Genomic DNA, 12,757 nt, shown 5'->3' on the forward strand with positions numbered 1-12,757 from the left:
CGTTGCCCGTGCTCCACAGCTCCAGTCTTGGGAGGGGGAACCTGGACTCTGATGCCTATGCTCCAAGCCAGCAGTCTTTTTTTCCTGGTAGCCAGGGCTCCAGGCCCATGCTCCACCGCCAGCAAAGTCCCCAGTAGCTTGGGGGGAGCCTGGATTCTATTGCTTACGCTGCACTGCCAGCCTCATCTCTTTTCTGGTGTATCCTCCTAAAATATTACAAGCTACTTTTATTGGAAGAGGAATGAGGGCTTCTTTTTAAATAATGAAACAAAGAGAGGCGTTTTTGGGTGGGGATAATGGGATAAGGAGTCTAGTCACCCCGGATGGATGAAGAACTATATTTGGGGGTCACTGTTAAGAGGGAATGAGCACCCTCCCTAGTCCCCCCGTGATCTTTGATCAGCATCTACCATCTTCTTTGAGCAATAGGGAAAGCAATTTCCAATTTACATATTGTACAAGATGCGTAACAATTTATATATTAATTATACATTATACTTCATACTCACGATATTAACCATAGATAATTAATATGGCTGCAAGCTCTGTTTTCATTGTTTTTTGTGTGCTATCTAGGAATAGGTACGTGTCTGCTACTGCTGATCATTCAGTTGTTAGAATGTAACATTATACTGTACATTATTCATTAAATGGCCCAGAGGCAAATATGCAAAATAGTTTGTCACTGGCTAAGACATTTACAGCGTTAACAAACGCAATGCAAAATCCAGGAGAGGAAAAATAAACAAAACAAAAATCCCGATTAGCATAGAGTAGTGTTTTTAATTTTGTTTTTAACCATGCTTTTAGTTATATTTTTGTATTATTTTATTATGTGGTTTTTAAACACTCTCAGAGTCACTTAGGTGAGAGTGTAAAAATTCGATAAATGAATAAAATATCAGATGGCTAATATATATATAATACACACGCACAATTTGGGTGTGTATATCTTGTACATATGTCAATGCCTGTAAGAGAGTGCTATCTCTGTTTCTGTGTCTTTCTCTGTCTCTGTTTTTCTCCCTGTCTCTCTCTGTGTTTCTCTCTCTCTTATCTGTGTCTTCTGTATAGGGATCACCTATCTATCCAAACATCTGTTCTATCCGCGTCTTCTATCAGTTCTGTCTGCCTGCCTGTAGGTTCTGCTGCCCAAAGTGCAGCCCTCCAAGCACTTGTAGGAGGAAACGCTTGAAGGCACTCTTGTCATACAGGATCAAAGAAAAGGTATCTGGATTACTGCAAGGCACTTTAGGCAGGGCTGCCCTTGAAGGCTGCTCCGACGGGGCCATTGATGCCAAATGCAGCCGTCCAAGGGCAGACGGTCGTTTCTGCTCACCCCGCTGCCTAAACTGCTGGGGCTGCCCTTCAAAGCCCGAATGGCTTCTGAGAAACCCCCCCCCCCTCTTTCCTCTGGAGCAGAAACAAGGCCTACCACAGTCCTCGGGCTGCCTTCCTTCCCTGTAGTACTTTTCTCTCAACAGCACCTGCCCCAGACATAATCCTGGGGGAACCGGAGGGGTAGGACTACAACCCCCATCAGCCACACTCCCCAACCCAGCAGGAGGGGAGGTGGGCTGCGTGACGAGAAAGCGCGGCGGTACTCCCCGCCGCCCGTCTCTGTTTCCGGGGGAGGGGGGGAAGGCTTTTCTCGCTGCACCCCCGAGGCCGGTGGAAGGCACGGGCGCCGGAAGTGACGCGGGGGTTTGTTGACAGCGGCGGCCGCTGCCGATGCGAGCGCCAGGGAAAAGAACGGGGAGAGCGGACCCCGGGGGGAACTGCGCTCTCTCCGCGCCGGAAACGGAACCAGCTGGAGGCGGAGCTTTGTTCCTCCCCCCCAGCCAGGCGGGGAGTCCGGTGAGTGGGGAGGACGCTGCTGGTTGCGGTGGGGGGGGGGGGGGGAAGGAGAGGCATCGCCGCAGCGCCAGGCGCCCCCGGGCTCCCCCTTGACGGGCGCCGGAGGGGAGGGAAGTCCCCCCTCCTCCTCGCCCCTCCCCCGCCTTCCCCAACCTGGCGCCCCCGGGATCACGGGAGCGGTGGAGAGTCCCCTTGGCTCTGCGGAGGAGGATGGGAGTTGTAGTCTGGCTCCTGCTGCTGCCCGGCTTGGCTGAGCCCGAAGGAGAAGCAGGTCCGATCTCCGGAAGGGATCTGGTGGGATCTGTAGGGAGATTCTCGTGGTTAGGTGGCTTTGCCTCTGCAGAATCTTAACCAATCCAGACCGTGGCAGTAATCTGGAAGAGCAGGACTTTTAAAAGGGAGATCAGATCACCAAGGAGGAAAAGAGAATGTTAAAAAAACCACACCTTTCTATGCGTATACAAACAAAGGGGGCATTGCAAACCCAGTGAGGTGGGTTAGATTAGCGTTTTTCAACTGGGTGGGGAATCCTGGGTGTTGGAGCCCACCCCTCTTAAAGTTGGCCTCCCCAGCCTCTCCCTAAAAGAGAAATTTCCTGACAGTTAGAACAAGTAATCAGTGGATCAACTTACCTCCAGAAGTTGTGGGCGCTCCAACCCTGGAGGTTTTTAAGAAGAGACTGGACAGCCATTGGTCTGAAATCGTAGAGGGTTTCCTGCCTGAGCAGGGGGTTGGACTAGAAGACCTCCAAGGTCCCTTCCAAGTCTGTTAGTCTTTTGCCAAGTTAGAAGAAAAATAGTTTAGCTGGAGAGGTTGAATTCCTCTGGGCATTTCATAGTTTTCCTAGTTGGGCATCATCCACGAAATCCTCTTTTGAGATGTTGGAGTTTATATTTGGCAACAAGTTGCCTTGTTATTCTCTTGTGATGGCCTGTTTTTTTATCCTAGGTAACATCAGTGCTGGTCAGTGTGGTTTTGGCTCCCTGCTTATATGCAATAGCTTGGCCTGTTAGCGTTGGTAGGGCTGTGGTTTTCTCCTTGATATTTTCCCTGATTAAGGTTTTCTGCTTGATTGTTTGTCTGGTGTTAATCTCTGCTTATCTGGCTGTTGTTTGCTGGAGAGCATGAATTCTTTTTTTTTGTTTTCTTAGCTTCTTGATTGCCTCTTCTGAATGGTGTGTAAATGTGGTTTATCTCTATGTGCCTGTTGATAGATGATATCTCTGAATGCCAAGCTTCCATGTGGTTGTAATCGTGTGTGGGATGTTTCTGAGATGGGGATGCTGCGATGGTCAGAAGTGTGAAAAATGGTTGTAAGTCCCTTTCTTCGGTGCTAACTTCAGTCACCGAATGAACTGTTGTAAGTTGAGGACTGCCTGTATTTTAAAAGAGCTGATTTATTTTCTTTTTGCTTTTGCTGTAGCTGCCTGGAAACGCACTTCAAAGTCCACTCAGAAATCTCTTTGGACGGACATTCCAGGAAAACCCCAGAAGAGGAATCACTAAGTTGACCTCACGTTCTCCCTTCCCCTTTTCCCATCCTCCACTGACCCAAGATGGCTTCTGACAGCCCAGAGTCGCTGATGACTTTGTGCATAGATTATTGTCTTCACAACCTGGAAGGGACTCTCTGCTATCTGTTGGACAACGAGACTTTCCGCCTCCACACAGATATCTTCCTTCCGAGTGAGATCTGCGACAGGCTGGTCAATGAGTAAGTTACAAATATTTATCTCTCTCTAGGTTGCACCAACAAGTTCCTTTGGACTCGGGTTGCAAAGAACCCCACATTGCCGCCTTGATGCCTGTTTCTTTCTTTCCTAGCTACGTGGACCTCGTGAACGCAGACACCTTGTTTGAACACAATGAAAACTTTTTTAGTCTCTTCTCGGATCCTCGGAGCACTCGGCTCGCCCGCATCCACTTGCGAGAGGATATTGTCCAGGATCAAGACCTGGAAGCCATTCGGAAGCAAGTAAGGGCCCGTACTTTTTTTGTGCACCTGCAGGTCTTAGAGTGAGGGCTATTGCTCATCCGCTAGGCATGCTTCTCTCAAACCCTAGACTGGGTCTTGGCACCTGCTTAAGAAGGCTTGGCTTGAGCCGCGGTAAGGCAGCAGTTCTTCCCTTCATCCCCCAAGGTCCCCCGCACGTTCCATTTACAGCCCTCCCCCCCTGCTTGACTTGCAGGACCTTGTGGAGCTGTTCTTGACCAACTGCGAGAAGCTGACAGCTAAGAGCCTCCAGACGCTGGGCAGCTTCAGCCCCACCCTGGTCTCGCTCAGCCTCTTCGGCTGCACCAACTTTTTTTACGAAGAGGAGAACCCGGGCGGCTGCGAGGACGACTTCAACCCCACCCGGCAGGTCTTGGTGAAGGACTTCACTTTTGAAGGCTTCCAGCGGCTGCGTTTTCTCAACCTGGGCCGGATGATTGAAGGGATCAATGTGGAAAGTCTCCTGCGGCCGCTGGCCTCCCTCACCGCCCTGGATCTCTCCTGGATCCAGCTGAACGACGTTCACTTCCTGACCCAGTGGAAGGACAGCCTCGCCTCCTTAGTGCTGTACAATGTGGATCTCTCCGAGGAGCACATTCAGGTGCTAGCGCAGCTGCGGAAGCTCAGGTGAGTCTTGGAAAGACGTCGCTGTTTCTCCATTAAACCTTCTTGAGGCAGGGGAGGAGGAAAAGAACAAGGAGAAGGAGACGGTGAATTGACAAGCGCCACAAAGTGAAATAAGACCTTTAGATAAGAATTTCCAGTAAAAAGTAACTTTATGGCTCATATGCAAATTTTATGACCTTTGCATTCTTCCTCGTTGGTCTACAATAACCCCAAATCAGAAGGGGTTTAGCACATAACTATTAAGCTTCGTGGGCCAGAAAAGATGCGCGAAAGCTTGCACCATTTAATAAACACGAGTCCTTCCCAAAAGTGCTTTTTCAAAAGGCGGCTAGACTTCCTTTGTTTTTCCCCGAAGACGTTTCAGTTCTCACGCAAGAAGCTTCTTCGGTTCTTCAGAAGCTTCGTTTCTTCACTTCTTCAGAAGTTCTTCTGTTCTTCCATTCTGAAGAAGCTTTTTGGGTGAGAAGGTGAAACATGTTCAAGGAAAAACAACAAAGTCCAGTTGTGTTTTGGAAAAGCAACTTTGGGACCACCAGGAGCTGGATGACCTGAGAATCTCCATCGACACTTGACTTCCTCCCGTTTGCCTTCAGACATTTAGACATTTCCCGAGACTGCCTGTCCAGTTATTACAAGTTCAAGCTGACCCGCAAAGTCCTGAACCTCTTTGTGGAGAATCTGAGCAATCTGACTTCTTTGGATATCTCGGGTCACACCATGCTGGACAACTGCACCGTCGCCTGCTTGGATGAGAAAACAGACCAGCCCAGGTGGGTGTTGGACGTGGCTGACCGTGAGGGGAGAAGGTATCAGCGGAGGAGAACCTTTGTAGCTCAGGGTCGAACTGTGGGATCCTTCCTGCAGACGTTTCATGACACAACCAGGCGATGCCATCAGTGCTAGAAGGGAGTGGGATTGTGGAGAGGAGGAGGGAGGGTGAAGGAGGAAGAGGAGGAGGAGGAGGAAAGAAAAAGGAAGAGAAGGAAGAGGAACAGAAGTAGGAGAGGAGGAAGAAGGACAAGAAGTCCTGAGTGGAAGCTTGTCAAAGAGAGAACGAACCCAGAACTAAGGAGAAATTTCCTGAAAGTGTGAGAACAATTAACCAGTGGAACAACTTGCCTCTAGAGGTGGTGGCTGCTCCATCTCTGGAGGTTTTCAAGAAGAGACTGGACAGCCATTTGTCTGGAATGGTCTAGGGTTTCCTACCTGAGCAGAAGGTTGGACTAGAAGACCTCCAAGGTCCCTTCTGGACCTAGGGTTCTATTTTCCTTAGCCTGTTCATTTCTCCTGTCTCTTCTTTCAGCACCAACCCGGCAAAAAGCAGCATTGCCCCTTTCCGGAGCCTGAAAAGACCCCTGCAGTTCTTGGGGTTATTTGAGGTCTCTCTCTGCCACGTCACGCACATCCCAGCCTACAAGGTAAAAGCACAACCCGGCCAGGTGTGTGTGGTGAGTGCTTTTCTCAGCTTGTCTGCTTCCTGGCCTCTGATCCACACACCCCCTTCCCCATCTTGGCAACTTCAGGTCACGGGCGAGAAGAACGAGGAGCAGGTCCTCAACGCCATTGAGGCTTATACCGAACACCGGCCAGAAATGACGTCGCGAGCCCTCAATATCCTCTTCGACATTGTCCGGATCGAGCGCTGCAGCCAGCTCTTGAGAGCCCTGAAGGTGAGGAGGGGTGCTCGGCTTCAGCTCAAGAGCCCAGGCGGCACTGCCTTTCCGAGCTCCTTGTCCTCGGCTTTGCAGTGTGGTTCCCTTGCCGACAAAATTGGATCACGTGACTGCAAAATGCCGCAAGGCTGGTGAAGTCTTTTCCCTGGGGCCATTGTAACTTTGGTCGTAAGTGGGAGACTCTCCGGGCAGGAGGGCGAAAGGCGTGTAGCTCCTGCTCCTTCTCCTGCTTCTGCAGCTGGTCATCACCGCCCTGAAATGTCACAAGTACGACAAGAACATCCAGGTCACGGGAAGCGCCGCCCTCTTCTACCTCACCAACTCCGAGTACCGCCTGCAGCAGAGCACCAGGTTACGGCAGCAAGTCGTCCAGGTGGTGCTGAACGGCATGGAGTCCTACCAGGAAGTCACGGTGAGGGTGCTGAGCGTCCGAATTTTGATCACGTGACCAGTCGTAAGTCTGAAACATGATCCTAAGTCACCTTTTTTAAAGTGCCACTGTACCTTTGCTAAACGAACGGTTATAAGTCGAGAACTGGAAGGGCGGCAGCATCCCAAACCCCCGTTCGGTCTCCCTGGCCGGCCGGCTGGCTCATCCAGGCACTTCCTCCACAGGTGCAACGGAACTGCTGCCTCACCTTGTGCAATTTTAGCATCCCCGAAGAGCTGGAATTTCAGTACCGACGGGTCAACGAGCTGCTGCTGAACATCCTGAACCCGACGCGGCAGGACGAATCCATCCAGCGCATCGCCGTGCACCTCTGCAACGCCCTGGTCTGCCAGGTGGACAACGACCACAAGGAGGCTGTCGGCCGGATGGGGTTCGTCATGGTGGGTCTGGCTGAAGACGGGCCTCTTGGGGGCCCCTTTCTCACCTTGAGGTGGTGGCAGCGGTCAGGTGGCTGAGCCGTCGACAGTTGTGTTCCTGTTGGGGGGAGGAATTGCTCGCTGTTTTGCATCGGTCTAAATCCTCCATTGACATCCTCTGCCACTCAGCCTCTCGCCTGTGACTCAGTTCTTTGTTGTTTTCTTCCGGCAGACCATGCTGAGGCTGATTCAGAAGAAACTGGGGGACAAAACAGTAAGTGTCAGATTCAGATTCTCCGACTGACAATCTGAGAAAAAAATAAACAGGTCTGGGATGGGAAGCTTGGTTGGTCGCAGGCAGGAGGGTCCCTAAATCCGCCCCCTGGAGGTTCTAAACTGAGTAAAGGGGCAGGAGAACCGTGGTGGTGCTGTGGTTACGGTGTCGGAGGTGGACAAATGGAGACCAGGCCAGGCGGGAGTTGGGACGGCAATGGTGTGAGCAGTTGTTGTTTTTCCCTCTTCCTCCCTCTGCTTGGCCAGTGTGACCAGGTGATGGAGTTCTCCTGGAGCGCTTTGTGGAACATCACCGACGAGACGCCGAGTAACTGCGAGATGTTCCTCAACTACGGCGGCATGAAGCTCTTCCTGGAGTGCCTGAAGGTGGGCCTCGTTTCATGTCACTTCTTGGCAACTGACTCATATTTATGACAGCGGGGGGGAGGTCGTCACGTGATCCCCTTTTGAGACCTTCTCACAAGCTCAATCAAAATGGGAAAACCGGACTCGCTTAATAACCGGGTTACTCATTGAACGGCTACAGTGATTCACTTTACAACTGTGGGAAGAAAGGTTGTAAAATGGAGCAAAATTCACTCAACAAATGTCTCACTTAGCAGCCAAAAGTTTGGGCTCCGTTGTGGCTCGCAAGCCAAGGAATATGACTGTGATTCTGTAATTCTGTGGCCGTCCCAGCTGCTGAGATTCTGTCGTGACAGGCTGGCTGTTTTCCCTCAGGAGTTTCCCAACAAGCAGGAGCTGCACCGCAACATGTTGGGCCTTCTGGGCAACGTGGCCGAAGTGCAAGCCCTCCGTCCTCACCTGATGACGTCCCAGTTCATCAGCGTCTTCAGGTGAAGGCCTCCGTTGCATCGCCTCGGGGTGAAGAGGCAGCGGTGGTGGTTCCTGGTTGGGGCTGCTTTCAGCCACTGTGGTAACGAATCTGTAGCCAGAAAGGCTGAAATGAGTCAGATTGTAAGTGGGCTTCGGAGTGGGGGGGGGTGGAGTCAAAGCATCCACTCGCTCATCCAGACCCTGATATGAGACCTCCAAACGCATTTTAAATCCCTCTTAACGTGGTTTTTAAAGGGGTCCCGACCTCACACGGTTTGGGGATTGAAAGCCTGACTTCTGGAACACTTTTTGCCACAGCAATTTATTAGATAGCGAAGCGGACGGGATTGAAGTGTCGTACAACGCCTGCGGGGTCCTTTCCCACATCATGTTTGACGGGCCAGAGGCCTGGCTGATCGCTGAGCCCACCAGGGACGAGGTGGTGGACCGGATGTGGGCGGCAATTCAGCGCTGGGATGTCAATTCCAGGCGAAACATTAACTACAGGTGAGCAGGCTAGCTGCCTAAAGAGAGCAGACCACATTCCACCACCTCTGAGAAAGGAACTCTGGTTGGTGGGATCAGCCTTGTGTCCGAATCGGGCACTGGAGAAGGGGGGAAGTGGGGCTGCTGTGTTTTCTGGAGCTGCAGATTGCTAGTTCCTCCATTCCCTCCCTCGGCCTTAATCTACTTTTTGTGGTCATTCGGACAGGTCCTTTGAACCGATCCTGAGACTCCTCCCTCAGTGGATCTCCCCAGTCAGCCAGCACTGGGCGACGTGGGCCCTTTACAACCTGGTCTCTGTCTACCGTGAGTCTCCTCCTCCCTGCTGTTTTTCCATCCTGCCCCAATTCCACCTTTTTTGGCAAATCAGCTCCTCCAAACAATCGCAAAGCCCTGAGCAGCCAAGCATTTCAGTAAATTTGGACCAGCACCCCCTGTGGGCCTCTGAGGTGCCTCTCCAGAGGGTGGTCTCCTGCGCCTTGCTTGCCACAGGGGATCTGGCGGAGGGAGGGGGCATCTTCCAAAGGGGGGGGGAGGAGATACAGACCCAGTTTTTCAGACTGAGCTCCAGCCCCTCACCGCTTCCTCTTTCTGCCTACATCTCCAGCGGACAAATACTGCCCCCTGTTGATCAAAGAAGGGGGCCTTCTCCTCCTGCAGGACATGATTGTGATGGCATCGGCGCGGCCAGAGACTAAGGAGATGGGAAGGTGAGCTCTCTTGGGGAAGGAGGCCTTCCCAGGGGCTGCCCTCCCCTACCTATCTACCTCCTTTCCTTCCTCCTCCTTGCTTTTTTCCCCCAAACCCTTCCACCCTCCTGCACTTTTGCCCCATCTTCTCTCTCTGCCCTAAAATGAGAACCAGGAACTCACTCTCTCCCCCCCACCGCCACTTCCTTCCCTACCAGGAAAGTCATTGAGCACTGCAATAACTTTACGGATGAGAACATGGACACCTCCAGATAGAGCCGAGCAGCCCACCTGCGCCCGCCTCCTCGCGAATTCACCTGTACATAGGTTGGACTGTCTCTTCTCATCAGCTTAGCTGTCGGAAGAAGCCCTTAGCGCGTGCTGGGGTGTGTTGGAAGTGTGCATACTTGGACAATGTCAGGAAGACGAGAGAGGCTCAGGAAACGGAGGGAGGGGGGAGCGGGGAGGTTAGGAAAACCACACCTGAGCAAGTTGTCTTTGAGGGACCATTTTTTTTGCACACTACAATTGCTTCCCTTGAAAGGGGGAGTTTGAGATAGGAAGGGGGAGGTGTTTAAAAAGTACTGATTGGTGTTTTTGTTTGTGTGTGTGTGTGTGTGTGTTTCATGACTGTATAAAACAAAAATCCACGCTGTTGTGTATCTTTGGAGCTTTTCGACAGAGCACGAAGATCTCCTTTGAATCACAGCGCAGCCCTTCGGACGAGGGTCATTTTCCCTTTTGCAACGCCGCAGGGCTAAAAGGTTCAGGCAAAGCTGCTAATCCCAGGCCAGGAAGGACTGTGGGGCTGGGGATTGTGGGTGCTGTCAACCCATCTGGATGGCCTCGGAGCACTCAGATCGGAACACTAAGGAGGGACGGATAGCCTTGCTTGTCTCTTTCAAAATCTCCCCCTTCCTGCAACTGAGTTTTGCAAGCAGCAAGGAAATCTGGCCGGTTAATATTGAGCTAGGTCAAAGCTGATCTACCCCGCTCCCCAACTCCTTCAGATAGAGGAGGAGACTTCAGCGCTGTTGGTTGCTTCGGGGTTTTTAAGAAGCAGCGGAAAAAAGCTGATTTTTTTTTAACAGAATCCTTGTCAAGTCTTGGCAAATCCTTTAGAGGTAGAGTTGTGAGCAGATGCTTGAGATGGGGCTAAAGTTAGCAGTGGAGACTCTGAAAAGTGTTAGCTGTGGAAATTAACCAGTTATGCTCTGAAGATGGGGCAGGGACTGCTGCTCACTATTTGGGTGACACAAGAAAACGTGTGGGGTGGAGACTCTCGGATGACCAGGAAGCTTTGCTGAGACAGAGTCAAAAAACCCCGGGTCTCTCTAGCCAGGAAAAAGCAGAGTCTCCCTTGTAGCTTAAAGTTTCTTTGGAAGCAAATGTAGATCAAAACTTGCAAATCCAGACTCTCCTTCCCTCCCTGAATCCAGCATGGCAGAATCAGTCCTTGGTGGATGGAGCCACCTTTAGACCTTATTGTTGACAAACCAAGGAAGGTTTGGCTAACTGGTTGCAAAAGCAGGCTTAAATCTATATTTTTAAAAAAAATAGTAAGTCTATAAAAATGCCCCTCCTTTGAGTTCTCTTCCATGTGTCTGAAATTCTAGCAAACACAGCTTTTCATTTCTGTCTCCTCCGGAACTGCCATGGGATCAGACTTGGAAGAAATTCGCAAATTCCTGAGCTAGTTTTATGACATTTCGAGTGGATGTAACTGAGTCTTCCTTTGGCTGGAATCAAATGAAAACACCCTCAACAGAGGTCTTCTCACAACATCTGGAGCCCAGAAAACATCTGGCATAGAAAATCCACCCCAAAATTCTCTTTTTCATGCCGTTCTCCTAATCTACAGCAAGAGTGCCCCCAAATTTAGCAGTTTATCGATTTATTTATCCTTCTGTATAGATAGACTCTACCTATAGAAGTTACATCTTTTCTAGAGCAAGATTCGTGGTTAAACTTTCTCGTGAGTTCAAGGCAGAAGGAATTGATTCCTGATAACCTTATAGTTTGGTGTCTTCTATATGTGATTGAATTTGAGCCATTACTCCAGGGCTGACAGTTTTCCTGATGTGTGGACTCCAACTCCCAGAATTCCAGTCAGCATAGGCGTCGCTGAGAATTCTGGAAGTTGAAGTCCACTCACCTTCAGTTGGCCAAGGTTCAGGAACACTCCATTAGATGGGTATCAGAACTGCCCAGAGCTGCCTCGCAGTGAGATGGGTGACAAATTTAATAAATAAATAAAATAAGGAAATCTAAAAGGGAATTATTTGTGGGTTTTCCTCCGAGTCCAGAAGAAAGGCAGATTGTGATTGATTCTGAGAAGGGGGGAAAAAATCCCGAATTTTCCTTGGCCTGGAAAAATGCATGTTAAGTGTGGACTTGTTCAGTCTTCCAGGAGGAGATGGTCTTTATTTCCTTGGATTCAGAAGAAAGAGTGGACCAGGACTTGAACTGCTTGAGAGAGACGGGGAAGGTAATAAAGAGGAAGAACTACCATTTGGGATCTGGATTTTCATCTGCTGCTGCCATAACAGGAATGTGGAAATCCCGTGTAAATTGAACCAAGCTAATTTTCCCATCCTCTCAATTTGAAGACCCTCTTCTTGATCCTATATTTGTGACGCAAAGATTTTTATTCTGGACAGTTATTAATTCTTCCGTTTGCTGTTATATGTCATCAATAAACAAGGAAAACAATTTTTCTTGGGTTTATCATGAATATGTTGGTTCGTATATAATACAATCTTTTGAATTTATCTGCAAGGAAGGTTGGTCTTTCACTGATATATTTTACCTTTAAAATAAAACTCTTAATTTTACCGAGCACAAGGGAGTTAGAGATTTTTCTCCCATCATTTCTGGAAAGGCACAAAAATCACAAGCATGTTTTATCCAAGGAGGGAGCCCATTCTCTTGCTGCTCTGGGGATTTGCATTGGGGATGGACTATGCTAAGTCACATCCAGCTTTGCTATTTTTTTCCTCTGGTGTTTATTTATTTTATTTATTTTAATTCCATTTATATCCCGCCCTTCTCCGAAGACTCAGGGCGGCTTACAAGCTTAGCAGTAGCCTTCATTCTATGTATATGCCTGCTTATTAGGGCTTTCATACACCCCCAAGCGGCATTATTACATCAGTGCAGTTCTTAAGTGAATCGCGTGATAAATGAATCCAACTTCTCCCATTAACTTTGCTCTTTTTTTCCTTTTTCTTTCTTCCCCTTTTTCTTTCTCTTTCCCTTCTCATCCTTTTTTCCGTCTACCTAATTTAAAATGTTTATATAGCCGCCCATTTTATAATCCTCCTGGCTGAAGCATCTCCAGCCCATCACTGGAGGTATTTAAGAAGAGACTGGACAGCCATCTGTCTGAAATGGTGTAGGTTTTCCTGCCTGAGCAGGGGGTTGGACTAGATGACCTGCGAGGTCCCTTCCAGCTTTATCGTCATCATAACTGCAATATTTCGAGCTGCGCCGGCCAA

General features: G+C 49.7%; 1 protein-coding gene across 4 annotated transcripts; it reads left to right on the forward strand.

Moving 5' to 3' along the window:
* The first annotated feature begins 1,153 nt into the window (after positions 1–1,153).
* Positions 1,154–12,098, forward strand: ZER1 (zyg-11 related cell cycle regulator). 4 transcript variants are annotated; one of them, XM_083375310.1, is made up of 18 exons: positions 1,154–1,227; positions 1,717–1,857; positions 3,281–3,571; positions 3,682–3,832; positions 4,047–4,477; positions 5,071–5,247; positions 5,781–5,895; positions 6,001–6,147; positions 6,389–6,562; positions 6,766–6,981; positions 7,190–7,231; positions 7,498–7,617; positions 7,972–8,087; positions 8,386–8,574; positions 8,780–8,877; positions 9,179–9,281; positions 9,479–9,587; positions 10,926–12,098. In XM_083375310.1, the coding sequence occupies exons 3-17, from the start codon at positions 3,414–3,416 to the stop codon at positions 9,534–9,536; spliced, it is 2,295 nt and encodes a 764-aa protein (XP_083231436.1). In that variant the 5' UTR covers positions 1,154–1,227; positions 1,717–1,857; positions 3,281–3,413; the 3' UTR covers positions 9,537–9,587; positions 10,926–12,098. The 4 variants fall into 4 exon arrangements, with proteins under 4 accessions (XP_083231436.1, XP_083231435.1, XP_083231437.1 ...); XM_083375309.1 differs by lacking the exon at positions 1,154–1,227 and having other exon boundaries at positions 1,700–1,857; XM_083375311.1 differs by lacking the exon at positions 1,154–1,227 and having other exon boundaries at positions 1,700–1,857; positions 11,663–12,098.
* The last annotated feature ends 659 nt before the right edge of the window (positions 12,099–12,757 follow it).

Source organism: Vipera ursinii, assembly GCF_947247035.1.
Source record: "Vipera ursinii genome assembly, chromosome: 16".
Lineage (NCBI taxonomy): Eukaryota > Metazoa > Chordata > Lepidosauria > Squamata > Viperidae > Vipera > Vipera ursinii.

Coding starts and splice junctions, on each gene's coding strand:
- ZER1 (XM_083375310.1), top strand. CDS start 3,414: ATGGCTTCTGACAGCCCAGAGTCGCTGATGACTTTGTGCATAGATTAT. Junction 7,232..7,497: donor AGAAACTGGGGGACAAAACA/GTAAGTGTCAGA, acceptor CTGCTTGGCCAG/TGTGACCAGGTGATGGAGTT. Junction 8,088..8,385: donor CAGTTCATCAGCGTCTTCAG/GTGAAGGCCTCC, acceptor TTTTTGCCACAG/CAATTTATTAGATAGCGAAG.